We start from the raw sequence: 20424 nt of genomic DNA, 5'->3' as shown, positions 1-20424 counted from the left end.
CTCTTTCTATATCATCAGCATTCCTTAAGTTGGTACAATTCATGTATGCTTCATTACTCAAGCCAGGACTTGAACCCTATAGTCCCTGCTATGAATTTGAGAGATGCCAATACTATAGCTAGCTTTGAACAAGATCAACTTGACTACACCTCGCACAATGCACTCTTGATGACATGGTTGATGAGCTCTCTTGTCTCAGGTCTACTGACCATGCAATCCATGCCATACTCCTTTGGTCTCTTCTTTGCGCTCTCATCCATGGCCCCCACAACCATGCAATCCATGTTGTAAATGCGGAAAGTTTAGTCACTGTACTCATCAGGTTGGATTGTAGACTGCAAAATGATGAAGGCAAATAGTAGTTAGGTTCCATATCATGCACACCTATAAGAAAGAAGGAAAGAGGAGGAAGTATACCGTGATACGACAGTGTTCAACGCTAATGGCAAGAACAAAAGCAATGAGGCAGAGGAAGGCAACTGACACTACTATCGAACAACACCGAAATTAATAAAAAATATATTTTATAGTAAAGTACAACATAGATCATCTATCAAAGTCAATGGATTAAATTCTTGAATTGGAATTATGAAAAAGTAAATAGTGGAGTTTTTTTAATGACAAAATTAATTTTAAAAAACTAAAATTAAATTAAATAATTAAAGCAAATTCAACCGAGAAAATCACTATGTACATGCAGTGGAATTAATCATAATCTAATCACCTAAACTTGATATTTCTCATCCACAAAATAAATTAAATTTATTTAACTTTATTATCATGGTTTTATTATATATTTCCTAAATTATCATTTAAATAGTAAACAATAAATTAAGTTATAGATTAATTAAAATCTTTCTTAACTCACAATTTAACAACTATTTTATATTAGTCACACAAAAAATAAGGCATGAGTAATTATTCAAGCAAAGTCAAATTGCTCTCATGTTACCATATTAATTGATTATAGCAAGCAAGACTTTAGATAAAATATATAATTAAAAAGGTATACAATAAAGTTATTCTAATCAACGATAACAATTAGAGAAAATGACAGAGAGGCTTTAAAAGAATCAATTAATTTAAGTTAGATCCTAAGTGTTAAATTTTAAAAAGTTGCGATTCAATTTTTTAATTTTATAATTTTATTGTGATAAATTTATAACTTCTATTTTAAATTTTAACAGAAAAAATAATTTTTTTATTTTTTAATCATATTAAATTTTGAAAAATAAATTATAAATTCATCACAACACAATTGAAAAATTAAGAGATTGAGTTGTAAATTTTTAAAATTTGGCACTTGAGATTTAAATTAAATTAATTGATCCTTTTAGAATCTATTTATCATTCTCTCTAACAATTAAAGCATAAAATTTAAAAAATAGAGAGAAAAAGAATAAATTATAATAAAGCTAAAATAAAATATTTTTTAAATATTAAAAGCTTTTATTAAAGTTTAAAATTATAGTTTGTAATTAATCGTATCAAAAAATTAGCTCTTCATAGTAATAAAAATCAACCAACACAACGCTCAAGAAATTGAAGGAAAGATGATGAATAACGACCGCTACTGCTCCTGCGTTCCTTCTTTTCTTCCCCCAAAAGTGTGGCGTATGTACCCTTTTTCCCTTCAATTATGTGTGATTTATGCGTCTGATAAAACCTTGCAATTTAATGAAATTAACAAAACTTTCCTTCATAATCCTAATTAAAAAGTATATTTCCAAAATAAATATAAATAAAATTTATAAAATTTAATTCTTAATTTAATCTTCAAGTAAACTTATATTCTTCAATTCAAAATAATCGCCATCAATATTTTTTAAATTAGGTTCAGAAAATGTACACAAATAAAATAAAATTAAATAGAAAATATGCAAAAAATATCAAAGAGATTATTTATATTTTAAAATTCAAGATTTAAGTAGTTAAAATTTTAAAGTTAAAAATTTGCTAATAAAATTAAATAATATTTAATTAGACTTAATTAGCCTCAAAAAGACATTTAAAAGTTTAAATTAAAAAAATAAAAATATATAAAATTATTATTTATCAACGATGATGGTGGCCAGAATTTTGGAACAGAAACAACCATGATCTCCTCTCGCGCTATATATTTGCTTCTTTGCTCTCTCAATCCCTTCCTCTTCACTATACGGTGTGTCAATGTTGCTACTAAAGTGATGCTCATTAGGGATCCTATGTGAGAATATAGGAGAGAGAAGGAGTGTAACATCTTAATTTTTAAATAATAAATTAATTGTAAAATTTAATTTTTATTAAGAATTAAAATAATATTATTTTGAAGTTTAAATTAGGGGATGAATTTGTACTTGAAGTTATTTAAAATTAATAATATAATTAAATATTTAATTATTAATTAAATTGGATCTAAAGTCATGTAAGAGATGTTTAATAGTTTAGCATTGGCTATAATTTAAAGATAAGAACAATAAAAAATAATATAAATAAAATATAAAAGAAATAATAAATGAAATATATAATAAAAGAAGAAGAAGGAGAACTTACGCTGGGCCTGGGAGAGAGAATCAAAAAGTGAGATGCCGAAAAAACAACAATGTGGGACCCACCCATGATATTTTGTTTTTGACCAAAGACCCATGATTTAAATGCGCAAATGGCCAAACACTCCTCAGTCACTGTGCGGCGGTCGTCTTCTTGTCTCTTCCTCGAGTTCGCGTCCGCCATTATTTTAGGTAAGTATTCCAGCTTATAGATTATTTACATAATTAAAATCACTCCCAATTCCAAAACTCTCTTCACGGAAACTATCTTAAGAGCTTTCTAATGGTATAAATATTGAGGGTGGCAGAGCATATTTAAGGATTAGGACTTTTTTATATGATAGTTAATATGAAGTTATGATAATTTTAAAATGAATGTTGAGATTGTTAAGAATATAATAAATGCTGTAAACTATTTTTCTAAGATTAGAATTCAAATTTAAAATTTTTTGAGTTAAATGCTATATTTATATGGTTCAATTTATGTTAAATATAAGATGTTAGGATGAATTTCTGATTATTAAATGTTTATTTGAGTATAAATAGATATTCCTAAGGCTGTGGAATGATGAATTGGGGCTTGAAAATAATTTTTAAATTTTCAATTTATTTTTAGATGAATTGTTGGAATATAGATTGAAATTATGATAGTAGAAGTGATTTGAGATTTAGATATAGTTTATTAGGGTATGAAAATTCTAGAAAGGAATTTTGAAAAGCTAAATGAAGCACTAACCTTGAACTAGTGTTAATATGGGTCTTAAACTTAAAAATTTTTAACTTTTTAAATTAAAGTTATTTATTAATTTTAATGTCAAATTAATATATAGTAATATAAAATAATTGTGTAAATTATATTGACAGAGAGAATGGCGAAAGGAAACTTGTTGTCCAAGAATCAACAATTGTTAATATGTTGTGATGGGTATGTGTGTAATTGGTTATGTGTTATTGTTTGAAAAATTATAATTTATTTACAAATAAATACTTGAATATAATTGTTCAAAATTATTGCCAAACAGGTTAAAATTTATATATATATATATTATAATGAGATATTATTGTTCGGTTATTTAAATTATGCATGATTTATCATAGTATTTTAATATATAGTGTTGTTGGAAATTTTTGTTTGGTTAATCATTACCACGTGGTAAGCTCTCATTGAACTTAATGCATGGCGTGCAGCTTGGTCCGACTCACATTTGACTGGGTGATTTGGCATCAGGGCACGACGAAAGAAAGATATAAGATGTAGTTATACAATTAAATACTTGTTTGATTTATTTAAAAATATTGTTTGATTAAATATTTTTGTATATTTACTCAGTAATCACATAATTAGTTGCATCCACATGCATCATTACATATTACTTTTTTATTACTGGGACTTTTAAATCTCATTCCCTGTGGTTAATATTTTTTTAAAAGCGTGTTTATCCAATAAAGCACCAGAGGCGTAAATTTTGGTGTAAAGACACCACTTTCTAACTGCCTCTTATTTTGATTTATGCAATGTATAATGTCAATTTATGACATATATTATTTTGTTGGGTATATAGTATTTAATCTTCAATTTGACACATCTACATGGTCAAAAGGATTCTATCTATCCCTTTTGATTTTTTGATTTGATTTGAAGGTTATGTTACGAGGAATTTGTATGTTCCTCAAGGCCTTCGATGCAAAATTATGCTTGATTATGAGGATTTTGTTTGTCTCTCATGATTCTAATTGCTTTTTGGGTATTATTGATATAACTAAATTCACTTGTAGGTTTTGATTACTTAGTGAATGTATGTTTATACTGCGGACAATTGCACATCCTTTGACTCATTTTAATGGTGAACAAGTGTTGAACTATGGTGAATCTTGTGTGAGCCAACTTTGAGTATTACTAAGTATACTATTGCTTAAAAGATATTGTTAAAAAAAAAATACATGGTAATTATTATGACGTACACTTAGGTCACATAGTCACACCAAAAACTTATTTTTATTAATTGTTTGGGATCTTGTCACCATAGGATAGAATCTGATTTCAAAACTATTTTCCTTGATGTGAATAGTTTCACATTGTCTTCCATTAAGAAAATTTTTATTTTAATAGTATTTTAATTATTATGGTAGATCTTATTCATTATGTTAAATCCTTTTTACTATGACAAGCTATTTGTAAAATGCTTTATTTATATGATAAGTTCTTTTCTACCATGATAAAGTTAAAAAAAAAGTTTTGTTAGTTATTACCATTGTAGACCTTTTTTTAATATGATAAGGGTTTAATGATGTAAAAAATAGTTTATTAAACTTATAATTTATGAAAAATCGGTTCAGAAAGTTAGAATGTTATAAGGAGTATGGACTCAGCGATCAACAAGTTGGCGAGCAAGGAGTGAGAAGTGAAGAACAAACAAGGAGCCTTCAACCATAGCTTTTTTGAACATAATAGAAGATGATGAGCATGTGAGGAGAGAGGGAGATGGGAGACAGAGAGAGAAAGTGAGGAAGAAAAGAGAAGGAGATGGAGGGAGACCAAGAACCCCTTCTTTTTTCCCCTCATCCTATTCCCTACGCCTTCCCCAATTCTACTCTTCATTAATCATATAATTAAAAATTATTTAATAAAATGATATAAATGATGAGACTGGGAAAAGTGGAGGGAATAAAAAAGGAGAGACCTCTAGTCTAAGGGAGGGGACATGTGTATGAAATTGGGGAGACGGTTCCTTCCTCTTCCTTTCCCTCTTCTTTCCCTCCTCTCATTAATTTCTAACCATTATACCAAGATTATTGGATGGTAAAGGTTGATTTCTTATACTATTTGAAAATATAAAATATTTATAACCAAATCCTCACCTTAATTAAAATAGTTATATACTTTTAAACTAATCTTATCTTTTTATATTTACTCCTATTAAATACCTTATAATAAATATAAAGTCATTCATTAATAGGAGCATTTAAAAAAAGCAATGATTATACCTTAAAAAATTAAAAATGCCTTATATTTTTAACATATAACTCTTAAAAAAATGTCTTATATTTTTGAACAGAGGGAGTAAAATATTTCATTTTATTTATTTTTACCATTTTTTAATTGTTCATATTAAAATTTTAGTATTTTAAATTTTATTATTTATAATTTTTAGAAAGAATTACAACCAGATCCTACACAGAAAAATTAATTACTGCAAAATCTATTGACAATTGAATTAAATAATTAATTATCAATATAATTTAGTTCAATTATTAATGGATCTTGCAATAATTAATTTTTTTATATAGGACTTCAATATAATTCTCCTTAATTTTTATAATTTAATATTTTAATAATAATTTTACAAGATTTTAAATCTAAATCATTTAAATCTTGATATAATAATTAAAAAAGGGGGAGGATGGGAAAGAAAAGGGAAGAATCCTCCTCCATAGAAGAGAGATAATGAATATTGTATAATAAAAATATTTTAAAAATAATAACCACTAACTGAAAATGAGCAACTTGTTAACTGTGAGGTGATGAGTGGAAAAATCTTATACGTTTGATGAGGTGATAATGAATTTTGATAAAGAAAAATAGATACAGAAAATCAGAAATGAAGATGAAAGTGAAAATTGAAAAATTAAAAACACGTTTTGATATTTCCATTAAAATTAATTTAATTTTTAATCAATATATGTTTAAATTTAAATTATGTAAATACCAAAATACCCTCAAATTTTTTTTTTTTAAAAAAACCCACCCCACAAGAATCGAACACCAGCAAAGTCCCGTTTCATTTCTGGATCAGGATCTCAACGATATGGCATAATCAACAAACCAGAAATAATATACAACAATCAACAGATTGTGTTTTAAATCTTATTGTGTCGTAATTTTTTTCCCCCGAGCCCCCTTTTCCCTATTTCCGTTCAATCGAATTTGGATTAGGGTTTCTAGTATGATTTCAATCAAACTGATTTCCTTGTAATCTCTGGGCGAGTTTTTAGAAAAATGTTTGCAGAGACCGTGATAACGCTAGCCTCAAACTTTAATTCACAATCAGATGCCTCCGACCCCAGATTTTATGATTGGCTTCTGGTGTGTCATGGCTTCTGGCACAATGCGGCTTTGATCACTGCCTCGCTTCTTTTTGCCTTTTACCTGGCAACCCAATCCAAGAAGAGCTTCTTGAGGTTTTCACATGGTCGCTCTAAAATTATAATATCATACTATGGATGCCTTTGGCTTGTTAGCATCCTCAATCTGTTTTGGTGTCTTTTCCAGGTTCGTTCTTGTAATTTAATGTCCGCATGGTCTGCCCGTTATTTGGTTTCTTGTGAGTTGTGAAGGTTTACTTGAATAATTGATATCCATACTAAACATTGGGCCATACAAGTTTCGGTGTAAGTTCGCTGGAATATATGCGAGGCGATCATAATTATGTTCATTTTAATCTGGACAACATTTTCATGGAACTGATGTCTATATGTTGCTAGGCTTTTATGCTGCACATAAGCGTTAACACCGAACACCATCCTTTTACTTGTTTAACCCATTGCAACCTTTATAAAAGAAGTTTGTCTGTCAGTATAAAGCTTCTCCCTGCTTTTTTCTAATGAATGCATGCGCATTTGGCTAGTGTTCTATGTATTTTTCCTCTCTCTGCTCAGTCTTTCTAAAATAGGGGTGATGAAAGCAATTTGGAAATTCACGTCCTTCATAGCAAAAATTATTGCAAAGAACTGTTCTCTAAATGTCTATATAGACTGCATCAATACTTCTGTATGATATAGTAGTGATTTATTTGTTTCGCTGTTTCAGCAATTTGATCAATTTCTTGTCAGCATATAACTTTGTCAAACGAATCTATATTAGGTTATTCTTTGTTGCCGTCATGTTCTGTCGTGTGTTTACATCACTTTAGTCGATATAAAGACGCTCTTTTAGTTCATTTATTGTGGTGAATCCTACATATGGCTGACCTAAAGTTGTAATGCTGCATTTTAGTATACTAGTATCTGTTCTGTCATGACTCTGTTGTTGACTCAGGCATGGGAGTGCACTCCTGGGAAAGAATTGGCTTGGAACCTACTATCATTGTTTACTACATCTGGAATGCTGTTTCTGGAAGTAAGCTTGTTGGCTTTTTTACTTCAGGGAAATATAGCAAGTGACCCGGAGGCATTGACCTGGACTTTTGGTATCTCTGGGGTTATCGTTGGCTTGGATATATCATTGAAGGTTCTTATTTGATATTCACTATATTTTCCTTGTGGTTCTTTTGGTTATGTTCAAAATGTGATCGGCACTAGAAGGAAAATGAAAGCCTTTCTTTTTAACAGTGCATTGTGGGAGTAAACTTGTATTTTTTTTTTTTTCGGTAGTAAATACGCATGTGAAAGGGTTTTGCATTTCTATCTACTTTGCCACAAAAAAGGAAAGAGATTGTTGGTTCCATCATTTAGTAGATGAATTGTTTTTGTCTGTGTTTAGGCTATATATCTGTTTGGATTTGGGATCCCATTATTCATCGACAGCAGTGAAAATAGCCATCATGTGAAGTGGAACTTGTGGGTTGTCCACAAGCTGTTGCTCACTGCCGTTTATGGCTTCATATTGTTTATGTACCATACCAGCTGGAGAGAAAGGTTGCCTGGTGAGTAACTTTTATGGGTCAGCATATCATTTCTTTCTATAATGTTTCATGATTGATAAATTTATTACCTTCAGCCAGGCCTGCGTTTTACAAGTATATTACGACCATGTTCATCTTGAATGCAATTGCTCTCTTTTCTTGTGGCCTCATGGGAAATGGCGCTGCTTGTGGTTTCTGGTTAGTGTCTTTCTATGGCATATTTCAAAGCCTTGTTTTTTTACGGCGGCATCTTTTTCTGAGACTTTACGTTTGCTTGTTTTCACAGGCTCTATATTGCCACTGTTGTCTGTTACCATGCTTTTTATCTTCCTCTGCTGTATATAACATTTCTGGCAGACTTTTTCCAGGTTATAATGCCCTTTGCTTGATCCTCTGACTATGGATTTTATGTTCAAACCTTAGTCATGTTTATGGTGACGGATAGCCTTGTTTGGTGCTGACTGATTGTTATAACTTGTCTTAAATGATAGGAGGAAGATATGCATTTTGAGAACGTGTATTACTCTGAGATGAAAGATGCTGGTTTCTTCGGTGCTGATTGGGAGTGATGTGATATAGAGAATGTTATGAGCTTGATATCTAATTGCCGGGCATCTGGTTCACAAAAACTTGTAGATAAAGGTATCTGGTGTCTTGTATCGCATCATCATTTGGAAAAGAATGTCGCTTGACAGGATAACCCTGAGAAAACCGGATATCTTAATTTTAACACAAAATGCTGAAAAGCAAATGAAAGAGCCCAGGGTAACAGAGTTTACATACCCGTTCATGTTCAATACTTCATCACAAGAAGCAAACGGTTACCAATCAATTGTCAAGGCTCTTGATAGCGTATAAAAGTCAGGAGATGAGAATTGAGGACCATCCCATATGACATATCTGCATTTTGTGAGGAATATTAAGTTGCAGAGGACCGTATCAGGCGAATCAGCTCCAAAAGCTGCAAAATCGGACTCTACTGTAACATTAGTATCATTTGGAAGGGCCAGATGCTTCTGTACTGTTCAGCAAACCTCATATATCGTCTCCGATTTGGCAGCCTGCTCAAGACGTTCGGCATATGCATGAAAGCAACACGACCCTAAACAAAACGAAGGAAAGAATCCCTCACGCTTGAGAGGTATCCATTTAAGGAGAGGGAGATAAAGTATTCGGTTACTTGGTAATTCTGAAGTTGACTGATGCCACGAAGTAATTATTATTGTGCGTATCGTCTATCTCACCTGTCTTCATGTTTCCAGGATTAAAACATTCGATAAGTAGACATATTAACGAAATTTTGTAAAGGTCAGACGCCTTCTCTGCCTATCATCTGCACAAAACCAGGGCTTATCGAGACAACGGCCAAAATTTAATTGGCTAGCAAAGAAAAGCTAAGATGTGAACTATCACCTTACGAGTTATTAGTTAAAAATACCATTATATCTTTCACATCACTATCTGTGTCAGGTGTCAACTGATAATTCTCTCCGCTTGAAAGTTGAAACTTGCAGACCTGGCGAAATGCGTATCACGCGAGAAAATGTGTGTCGTGTAATGTTGTTTTTGAGTCGCGCTGTTCAAAATGAGTTGTCAGGCATTGAGGCGGGCAGATTCATAGCGATTATGAATTGAACATTCTGAGAAAAAAAAATTTCCTTGAAAAAGATTGAGGTAAAAATTGCAGCTGGAGGATCTGCGGGCATTTTTTTTTTTTACTTGCCTTTGGAAAAATGCATTCTCAGCATGATCATGTCTCTTAAGAAGTACTCCCTCCAACCTCTAGGTCCCTTCTAGAAATATTTTTTTTTTGGTTCTTAATATAAAGAACATTATGGGGTATTAATTATATTTTTTTAAAATATTATCCTTATTAACTGAGAGAGAATGTAATGAAATTAAAAATTTTAAAAATTTTCATAAAAAGAATAAAGTTGAAAGTTTATTATATTTTCAAAGTTAGCATCTTCTTGATTTCGGTGACATATAATAGGAATCAGGAATATAATTTATTAACTTATAATGGGTATAGTTTAGAGAAGCAACTTCTGAGAAGATAATATATGGTTTGCTTACTTAAATTTCTATTTTTCAAGAATTTAAAATTAATTTTTAAGTAAAAATATTATTTTTAGTATCAAAGACATAAATGTTTGTCTATTAATTAAAAAATAGAGTTGAAAATGGTAAGTTTTGAAAAATAATACTCCCTCCGTTAAAAAATATCAAGCATTTTTTGAGAGTTTATATGTTAAAAAATATAAGACATTTTTAGTTTTTAAAATATAATAATTGTCTTTTTTTTAAGTGTTCCTATTAAATAAATCACTTTATATTTACTTTAGAGTGAAATACTTTATTAAATAGGAATAAATATGAAAAGATAATATTAGTTTAAAGATAAATAACTATTTTATTAAGGATGATATTCGGTTAAAAATGTTTTTACGTTTTTTAAAGGAGGGAATAAAAAATAAGATAGTAAAATTTGGATAAAATCTACCTGGTCATGGTAAATAATGAAGTTTGGAGACCAAATTTCTAAAAATTTATATATTTTAATAAATCAAACAATAATAATTTTATTGTTTTTCAAGAAGCTCAACTTTTTCCTAAGCCACCTCATCCAACCAATATAAGTCACTCTTGAAGTTTTTTTTTTTCCTACTTGCATATGAAACTCATTTTTATATTTATTTTTATTCTAGATCATAATAAAAGTTTTTGTTAATTAATTTATATTTCATTAAAAATGATTGGTTAAAACTTAAAATTTTAATTTTAAAAGAATGTTCACACCTTTTCAATCATACTTTTTTATTATAATAAATATAATATTTAATTTATTTAAAATATTTTAATTATTTATTTAATAAAAAAAGACGTAGTTAAAAAATATATAATACCTGCCAAACGCCTGTTGAACCAAGTAAAATTTCTGAGGGGAAAAAAAAAACGACCTCCTGTACTGTACTTAGAAAAGAGGATTTCTTTTTTCACCTCCGAAGTCAAGCAAGCAGCAGCCAGCACAGAAGCTACTTACTCTGAAGCGAATTTGAATTGATGAGAGTGGAGAAGGCATAATGTGATGGAGGGGCCCAGAACTTTTGCGCAACGGTTGCGAGGAGCAATGAAACAAAACCGCCTTCGGCCTCGTGTCGGTACAATCAATGCGTCCCACACGTCCTTTTCACTTTTACTTCCCCTCGCTTCTCGGCTCTCGCTGTGACCTTTGCTCCTCTCTCACTCAGTCACTCGATAAAGTAAATAATTAAAAGCCAAAGCAATTACTGTTTCCACGTCACTTGCTAGTATTATGATCCCAAAGCAAAAAAGAACCCTCTGTTTTCCACTTTCACTGCGATCTTCGCGCTGATTCTCTTCCTTTTCTGCTATCCCTTGATCGCTTCCCCTTTTTCTTCCCTTGCTAATGATCATAATCGTAATCACAGCCTCTTAGTTTCTCCCACTTTCCAGCTTCTCTGATCGTGCGTGAATAGCATACTGCTTCCACCACCTATTTTCTATTACTACCACGCAAAGTCCATTTCTTATCTGATTTGCTCGTCTTTTCCTGACTTTTTGGCTTCATCGTTAATATTCGGTAAGTTCCTTAATTTTTTTTCCAGTGCTTGTTTCTTTCTCATTCTTCTCCCCCCAAGTCTGTTTCTGCCTTTCTGGTTAGAAATTGACACTCCCCTTGGAACGAGTGGGATCTCTGTCGTTTTAGATGTTGATCCTCACCTACTGAGACGACTCTGCTCTCTCCCTCTCCCTTCTTCTTTTTTTCTTTTGATAATTTTGTTTTCCTCTTTATGTGTTTGTTAAAGGAGACCTAATTAAAAGGAGTGGAGATGAGTTTTTGATGCCTTGTGTTGATTTTAGTTTATAGGCTCTCTTATTTTAAGTAGGCATTGTCTGAGAATTGTCAAATTCAGTTTTCACTGTTTTCCGCTTGTAATGAAGTGCAGGTCGAAAGGCGTGGAATTAAACGTGTTGGTTTTGGATGTTGGCTCGATTGCCCTTGTATTTGGATTATGCTGATAGTCTGATACTGAGTATTAGTCATGAGCGAAGGACTTCTACAAATTGAGCCCACGGAACTTAAGTTTACATGTGCGTAAACAATTGACTATTTGCCTGTGGTCGTTCTTTCTGGAAGCTTCTCATTCGTTAATTGAAATGTTAACAAATTCTTCCTTTTATATTTGAATTTATAAATCAAAATATTAGCTAGAAATAATATTTAGTTTCGCTGACGGGGAAATCAAAATATTTTTTCCTGAAAAATATTATGCCTTTACATAAAATATTTCCAGTTCATTTACAACTGACAACCAGAAAAATTTTAAATTGATGAAATGATAGAAGAAATTGCTAAGGGATTCAGGCACTCTATTCTCAAATGTTATTTAGTTCCTAACTGATATGTGGCCTCTTGATCAGACACGTTCCCTGTTTTATTTTTCCACTTAAAGATAACTGATAAAGTTCATTTCCGTATTTTTAGTCATTCATTAGTTATTTCTGGATATAAGAAGAAATCACTGACATCCTCAATTTTCGGCATCTTTAGTTGAATTAAAGAAGCAAAGTTCATGCTCAGTTCAGCTGACTAATAGCACCCACCACTATGTTGCTTTCAAGGTCCGAGCATCTTTCTTACTTTCACCTGCAACTGATCTTTATTTGTTGACATGGAAATCGGTATTATTAAGGCATGATATCGGGCAGCTAAATCATTTATGTCTGATATTGGCAGATCAAGACAACTTCACCTAAGAAATACTCAGTACGGCCACATGTAGGGGTTCTCATGCCAAAATCTTCTTGTGTGTTTGTAGGTATAACCTTTTTGTGACCTATGTTATTTTCATCTCTTCGGTCAGTAATTTTCTACTAGTGTCAAATGAGTGCAAATATGACTGAATTGGAAGACAGGAAGTGAAATTAATTTGTGGTTTATTGATTCACTTACATGATATATATATATATATATATTTTTCATCTTTGTGGTTTATTGTTTGGCTTCAACCTAGTCACAATGCAAGCTCAACGAACAGTGCTGGTAGATCTGATGTGCAAGGACAAATTCTTAATTCAGAGCACCATTGTTCCTGTTGGAACCACTAATGATGACATTACTTCTAGCTTGGTATGGATGTGGCTGTAATTTAGTGATTGGCTTTGTTGTTGTTGTTTTTGAATATTTATTACTTCATTTGTTAATCACAGTTTGTCAAAGATGCCAGCAGATGCATTGAAGAAGAGAAACTGAAAGTAACCCTGGTGAGCCCATTTCATTCAGCCGAAGCATCTCCTGTTAATGGAGACATTAAAAATGGGCCTGCTCATGGAAATGATAAGATATTCAGTGAAGATGAAATCGTATCCCCAGAACACATGGTCAGAGAAAACTTCGTTGATGCTCAGTTCAAAGTTCCTTTCCTTCATTAATCTGTGTCTTTATCATCTCGATAATTCAAATCCTTGGATCATTTACTTTGTAAGTTACACAATTGAAAGGTTTGCAAATTATGACTTGTGGATAGTTGTTTTCATCATTTGAAGAATCTTTTTTTTTTTGGACAAATTTTTAAGAATACTTTGTTTTTGTACTCTATAGAACAAAGTGATGTTGAATAAATTCAAACTTTTCTTGATGCTGTCTTGTAAACTTTTGCTTGGAGTCATGTTTTAGGAACTTGTTATCAGTTCCCTTGGGTTTTGTTTTTGTCACGATTGAAAATGTTGCTATTCTCCTTTGCATATGTTTATGCAAGTGGGTGGGTTATTAATTCCACTGGACGAATTCATCCTTATTAAAAAACTAATGTATCAAAAGCTATTCCTGGAATATGTCATTGTCAGGTTGTTAAGAATGCAGAGAATAAGGTATATAATGAGGAGTTAAAGCACGAAAAGGATATGAAATTGAAGCCGGCGAAAGATAAGGTGTTTGACCCTGTGAAGGATGTGGAGCAACAGAAGCCAGATCAAGCAGCACTGGAAGTGTCAAAAGATTTGGAGCTGAACGTCGCGAAGGATGTAGAGGAACTGAAGTCAGAAAAAGCAGCAGAGTCAAGGATATCAAAGGGTGCAGAAGAGCTGGAATTAATGGAATCTATTGAGAAGTTAGAAGTGTCGAAAGATCTGAACTTTAGCACTGCTATGAATGTAGAAGAACTAGTGTCAGAAAAGGAAGCGAAATTAAAGGTGCCAAAGGGCGTAGAGGAGTTGAAATTAATGGCATCCATTGAAGAGTTGAAGCTAAAACTAGATGAATTTGAGTCCAAGTTAAATGAGGTCGGTCATTTAATCCTAAATTATTTTATCTGTTTGATTGGATGAATGGTTGTGATAGGGGTTCTTGAGTTTGATCTTAATCCATACGAATTACGATCCAACCACAAATATGTTCAAGTTTCTGGCTTCCTTTGCAGGCTGGAGTAACAATATCGAAGCTAACCGAGGAAAGGATGGCAAGCAGTCTAGAGACTAAGATCTTGCAAGAAAAACTAGTAAGCGCAAGGCGATTTCTTTTTGGCCAAACTAGTTTTACTGTCTCGTCTTACTATTACCGGTGTTGTCTTCTTGGTCATTTATTCTGTCATAATTTCTTATCTTTGTGCGTTGCAATTTATTTATCTCTTTAGAAGTTGACCGTGCATATCATTGGTGCTTTAAGATGAAAATGAAATAAGTTTTAACCATCAGGAGTATTCTGTTATTTGAATTTACTCTATAAACTAGAGCACTTTATGTCATCATTGTTGATGGCTTGATTTATATACCTGCAGGCCGATCTGCTCAAGAAAGATGCAAGAAAAGTTAAAGTTGAGTTCCCTCTTCTGCATGTCTGTGTGGTGGCGCTAATCTGTGTATTCCTTGGATACCGTTTACATCCCTGAGTCTTGAAAACTTTGGGGCATCGTCTATATGAAGTGGCAAACATTTTGAGTTGTTTATGGTTTTGTTAATAGCTGGAGGTTTTTCGTAAATACTTGTATGTTAATATCTGCAGATGCGATGATTAGGGTCAGGGATGCTCATGTTAAAGGAAACAAATAATATGAGATCATGGTAGGCATGAGACCGTCGGTTATAGGATTTGAATTTGATGACTATATTTATTATTTAATGCAGGCATCGAGTGACTGTAACATGTGAATTACTGAAATACAAATTAATTGTTTATATAAATTTACTTATTTATTAATTTTAAATGAAGTATGAATTTAAAATTATTGATTTAGATTTCAATGATTTAGATGCTGCATACTATGTTAAGTAATCATCAAATTTAAATCCTTAAACCATTAGGCATACTTGCTGGAAAATAAAGACTAAAGAATAATAATTGATATGGTGTTGATATATCACTATTAATGCGCCGTTCTGTAGCGATACAATTGATATCTTCCTTTTTTCTGCATAACTAATGTGGATTCATTTGCTGTGTGAAGCTTAAAAAATAAATTGCATTTTTGACATACATTATAAGTAAAATGTGAGGAGTGGATTCTGCCAGATTTTTTTTTTGTGGTAAAATAGAGGGCTATGCCCAGAATTTTAAATGAAAATTACACATAAGGGGATTGAGAAACTAAAAGCTCCTTAAAAACAGAGGAGCAACCTCAGATAGAGAAGAATAAAAAATCTCATCATTAGCTAGTTTGTCGGCTATTTGGTTCTGCTCTCTCTCCACATAGTGGATCCTGAACTCTCAATTCCATTGTAGCATGTTGAGAAACTCAAGGAATACCACACTGCCTGTGTTATTATAAACCCTTGCTCTATCAATTTGATCGAACAAGGCTCTTGCAATCTGACTCCAGTCAAGCCTTTTTGAAACCAAAAGTCCATACAACCATACAAAGCGGAGGCTACAGGGTAAAAAGCAATCCGGTTGCCTTATGAAACGAGGACAATGCGTATGCCAATCACTCACTACATGTGACAGTTTTTTTATGTTATCTATATGTCATGTATTCTAAGTACTCTATCCATTTTAAAATATAAAATTTTTTTATCAGACTTACACTCTTTAATAACTTAATTAATTGTTTTTAAATTAATACAATTTTTCTATGTCTATCTTTATTTAATTTGACATTTCTTTTAAAGATAAATAGATTGAGTGATATATTTATTAAGGATGTTATTAAACAAAAACTCATTAATTGTGTATTGAAAAAAACTAAAAATGTCGCATATTTTTTAACATTTAATCTTATAAAAAAGGTCTTATATTTTTTAAGGGAAGGGGGAGTTAGGAGTAACAGTTTTATTGATGAATTTTTTTGTAAATACATCCTCCATTCATAGATCAAAATATCATGTGAATTAAAATTATCATATGTAATCAAATTTGTATTAATCGGTGGTAACAAGTACTAAATAATAATTAAAGATAGAAAGGATGACAATAAAGTTTCAAAACAAGAAATTTATAACATTTAAGTCTCTACAAATTTTTTAAAAAATAAATTACAAATATTGATCCAAATAGTTACAAACAAGAATCTCAATAGTAAATTGAAAGTTATATTTAAAATTTAAATGTCTTATTGTAATTAAAATTTTTAAATTTAAAACAAATAAAACACTTAAATTTATAACTATTTGAATCAGTATTTATAACTAATTTTTTAAAATATTTTGTTAGGACCTAACTATTATAAATTTATTACTTTTTTATTTTAATGTTATTCTTCCTTAAAACAACTATCACAAGCATAAATAGTTTTTTGGGAGAATGACAATTAAGGACCTGCTAAGAATATTAATTTTAATTACGGACCGTGAAATTTTAAAATCCAAGTTAAGGACCATGGTCTTTAATTGTGATAAAAAAATGAAATTTGTGAGGTGAGATTCACTAACGCGACTTGAAAATTCACTAACCCAACTTGAGAAAATTACTAACGTATATTGTGAAAACATGAAACCCCACTTGGAAATGGAATGTTTAACAAAAAGTGTCACTTGGGAATTCACTAACTAGACTTGAAAAAATTTCTAACGTATATTGTGAAAAAATGAAACCCCACTTGAGAATCATTAATAAAAAGTGACTTATCCAAATTGGTGTTTTTTATTAAACAATCGATTCTCAAGTGAAGCTTCATGTTTTCATAATATACGTTAGAAATTTTTTCAAGTCTAATTAGTGAATTTCTAAGTGGCGCTTTGTTAAACATTCCATTTTCAAGTGGGGTTTCATATTTTCACAATATATGTTACAAATTTTCTCAAGTTGGGTTAGTAAATTCCCAAGTGGCAATAATGAATTCTATCTCACAAATTTCATTTTTTTATCACAATTAAGGACCATGGTCTTTAACTCGAATTTCAAAATTTCACGATCCGTAATTGAAATTAATGTTCTTAGCAGGTCTTTAATTGTCATTCTCCCTAGTTTTTTTTTTTTTTAAATTGTTTTAGCTGATAAAACGCATTAACTAATTATCCATGTGCGGCATTCTCGCCGGCCACACGATTTTTTACACCAATGTCAACCCTCCACCCCACCCTCCCAAAAAAAAAAAAATCTGCAATATTTTCTTTTTGGCATAAGTTTACATTTTCATTACAACATATCTAGGCCTATTCAACCTAATTAAAAATTGAGAATTCTTCCCTTCTATTTTCTGCATCCTAAATTCCTAATTCCTAATTACATGTTTACGTAGTTAATACACACACGTATATATAATTAGCAGTGCCCAATTCAATGGCATGGAAGAGTTAATTATTTTTAAAGAAGGCATGCAAATCTAGAGATAAAAATTGGTCAAAAAAAATTCTAGAGATAATAATATCATGATAGTATTTACTTTGTTTCATAGATAATGCATGGAAACTAAATATAAATGTGCTATATTTTAAAAGAGAATTAAAAAAAAAAAAACAAACAAACAAAGGGGCGCATGAGGCCCATGTATTAGTTTACGACCAACAAATCTACAGTGATTCTGAAGCCGTGTCAGATTACAATTCATTGATGGAGATAATAATTGCATATTTAATTATAAAATAATTCTAAAAATTTAATTTAGACTGATCAATTTATGTGTTTTAAAATATACTGGGTAAAGTAAGATAAATTAAAAATAATTTAATGTTAAAAAAGATGTTTTGAATGGAGTTTTACAGGAAACATAGCGCAGGTTATAAATTAAAAGAAGAAGAAGAAGAATATTCATATTTCCAGTGATTGCCTAGTTAATAACTTAATATGATGCTCTTCACATCATGATGGTCACATGTTATCCTTTTAATTTGCTCGGCTTGCTTGTAAATTTATACTATGGTTCTCCGGTGAATGATCTTTCCCCTCGGCTTGCGCGATTCCTGTGGCTAGCCGCTGATTTATTTAGGGGCGAAAATGAGAGGAACATATTTTTAGCAGCAGGCGAATGGGTTTATAAATGCATTAATACATTCATTTGAATAATAATGGTGCAAGGAAAGAAAAATGAGATAATTATGGTTATCATCCACGATAATTATGGCTTCATAGTTAGATGTGTAACATATACCAAGAGATTGGACATAACCCATGAGGGTATCCATATAATACTCTTTTCATCATAAACTATAAGATAATATAAGATAAAACTATGCATATTAATAAAATATAATTGTAAAATTTTACAAATTTTTCTTTTCAAAAAAATATAAATTTTTAAAAACATCCTTCATTTAATATAACTTTAAATTTATACATTTAATTATTACACATGGCTGTTTAGGCTATTAAACAAGTGAGGCAATTGCGTTAAGCATCCAAATTAAAAAAGCTACCAAAAGTGGCTTATGACAATAATCTAGGGCCTATTTGTTTAGTTCGTATAGTAAAAAAAATTACTTATTTTTTGAAAAAAAAATTATTTTGTATGTTTTTATTCTGTTTGTTTAATTTTTTAAAAATAATTCAAAACTGAAAAAAATATATTTTTAATTATTTTAAGAAGCTATCTTAAATAGCTTTTGAAAATAATTTAATGGAGAGAAAGCATTTTAAAGAGATGAGATATAAAAAAATATCATAAAATTTTAAAATAATATAATAATTAATTATTTTTATAAAACAAAAATAAGGAAGATATTATGAAATTTAAAAAATAACTAATTAATAATTATTTTTTTTATTATTGTAACCAAACATAAAATAATGTCTGTTTTTTATAAAATCTCAACCAAATAATTTTTTTATAAAATCTTTAAATTACTTAAAAATTATTTATTTTTTTAATCTCAAACAAACGATCTCTAATGCATTAAATGAGAGAGAGCATTTTAAAGATGTAAGAAATATAAAGATATCATAAAATTTTAAAATAATATAATACTAAATTATTTTTATAAAAGAAAAATCAAGAAAGATATCATAAAATTTAAAAATAACTAATCAATAATCATATTTTATTATTATAACCAAGCATAAAATAATATTTGTTTTTTATAAAATTTTTATAAAATAAATCTATTTTTTATAAAATTTATAAACTACTCAAAATTACCTATTTTTTTAATTTTAAACAAACAGAATACTTTGTCAATGCTAATTTTCATCTCCCTATCAAATTAATTTAGTATTTTATTAGACTTACTATATTATAAAATTTTAATGTATGACTTTGTAAAAAACGGTGAGTGGATTTTTTTTTTTTAAAGGGACAACTGCATGTGTTAAGCTTCATTAATAATTTTGTCTTAGGTTTCAAAACTTCTTAACACAACATTGACAATGTGTCATTACATTAGGATCATTTCAATTGTCTCTATCTTGAAAGTAATAATAAAAAATATCAGTAATATTCGTTTTATCAAATTATTTTATATTTAAAAATAATAAATTATTTTTAAAGTTTTCTGATAATGTGTGATACGGACCTAGTACGTATCTCTCATAAAACTAACATGCATCGTTGACCAGCCAATCAATCTGTCTTCCAGCCATCTTCAAGAATTTACGATTTATTTACTGTTATTATTTTCTGTAGCATTTCTTCAGGAGTTATTTGAAGGTTTTAATGTTTTCTGAATTGATTATCTTTTGAATTTTAAATTCTATATCAAAATAAAATCATGTTTGATATATATCTCTTCAATCTAATATACAACAAGGAGCCTTGATAACTATTTATTGTTCTAAAAAATGTTGGCTGAAATTTTAATTTTTTTAAAAAAATTATAAAAATTTTAACTGCAACAATACTAAATGTTTTAATAATTTAAAATAAAGTAGCGGTATTATTTTACACGGC

The 20424-nt window shown here is 30.2% G+C and overlaps 2 protein-coding genes across 3 annotated transcripts; both read left to right on the top strand.

The window, feature by feature from the left end:
• The first annotated feature begins 6281 nt into the window (after nucleotides 1-6281).
• LOC129304859 (protein CANDIDATE G-PROTEIN COUPLED RECEPTOR 2-like) lies at nucleotides 6282-9606 on the top strand. The gene is made up of 6 exons (XM_054944688.1): nucleotides 6282-6798; nucleotides 7564-7755; nucleotides 8008-8170; nucleotides 8245-8347; nucleotides 8436-8517; nucleotides 8641-9606. The coding sequence occupies exons 1-6, from the start codon at nucleotides 6526-6528 to the stop codon at nucleotides 8716-8718; spliced, it is 891 nt and encodes a 296-aa protein (XP_054800663.1). The 5' UTR covers nucleotides 6282-6525; the 3' UTR covers nucleotides 8719-9606.
• Nucleotides 9607-11455: 1849 nt separating this feature from the next.
• LOC129304893 (vesicle-associated protein 2-2-like) lies at nucleotides 11456-15368 on the top strand. Of its 2 annotated transcripts, none has more exons than XM_054944730.1 (9): nucleotides 11456-11753; nucleotides 12121-12265; nucleotides 12726-12796; nucleotides 12912-12993; nucleotides 13213-13304; nucleotides 13385-13555; nucleotides 14021-14455; nucleotides 14593-14670; nucleotides 14950-15368. In XM_054944730.1, the coding sequence occupies exons 2-9, from the start codon at nucleotides 12217-12219 to the stop codon at nucleotides 15058-15060; spliced, it is 1089 nt and encodes a 362-aa protein (XP_054800705.1). In that variant the 5' UTR covers nucleotides 11456-11753; nucleotides 12121-12216; the 3' UTR covers nucleotides 15061-15368. The 2 variants fall into 2 exon arrangements, with proteins under 2 accessions (XP_054800705.1, XP_054800704.1); XM_054944729.1 differs by having other exon boundaries at nucleotides 11457-11753; nucleotides 13189-13304.
• The last annotated feature ends 5056 nt before the right edge of the window (nucleotides 15369-20424 follow it).

The sequence above is a fragment of the Prosopis cineraria genome, unplaced genomic scaffold, assembly GCF_029017545.1.
Source record: "Prosopis cineraria cultivar Desert tree isolate PC_DT_omini unplaced genomic scaffold, ASM2901754v1 PC3, whole genome shotgun sequence".
In the NCBI taxonomy this organism is placed as follows: Eukaryota; Viridiplantae; Streptophyta; class Magnoliopsida; order Fabales; family Fabaceae; genus Prosopis; species Prosopis cineraria.
The sequence above is the reverse complement of the archived record's forward strand: the minus strand, read 5'-3'. Positions and strand labels throughout refer to the sequence as shown.

Excerpts from the sequence above, each read along its gene's own strand:
- LOC129304893 (XM_054944729.1), top strand. The coding sequence starts at position 12,217 with ATGAGCGAAGGACTTCTACAAATTGAGCCCACGGAACTTAAGTTTACA. Across the intron at positions 12,994-13,188 it reads ATCTTCTTGTGTGTTTGTAG|TCACAATGCAAGCTCAACGA; the intron begins GTATAACCTTTT and ends GCTTCAACCTAG. Across the intron at positions 13,305-13,384 it reads ATGACATTACTTCTAGCTTG|TTTGTCAAAGATGCCAGCAG; the intron begins GTATGGATGTGG and ends TGTTAATCACAG.
- LOC129304859 (XM_054944688.1), top strand. The coding sequence starts at position 6,526 with ATGTTTGCAGAGACCGTGATAACGCTAGCCTCAAACTTTAATTCACAA. Across the intron at positions 6,799-7,563 it reads TGTTTTGGTGTCTTTTCCAG|GCATGGGAGTGCACTCCTGG; the intron begins GTTCGTTCTTGT and ends TTGTTGACTCAG. Across the intron at positions 8,518-8,640 it reads TTCTGGCAGACTTTTTCCAG|GAGGAAGATATGCATTTTGA; the intron begins GTTATAATGCCC and ends CTTAAATGATAG.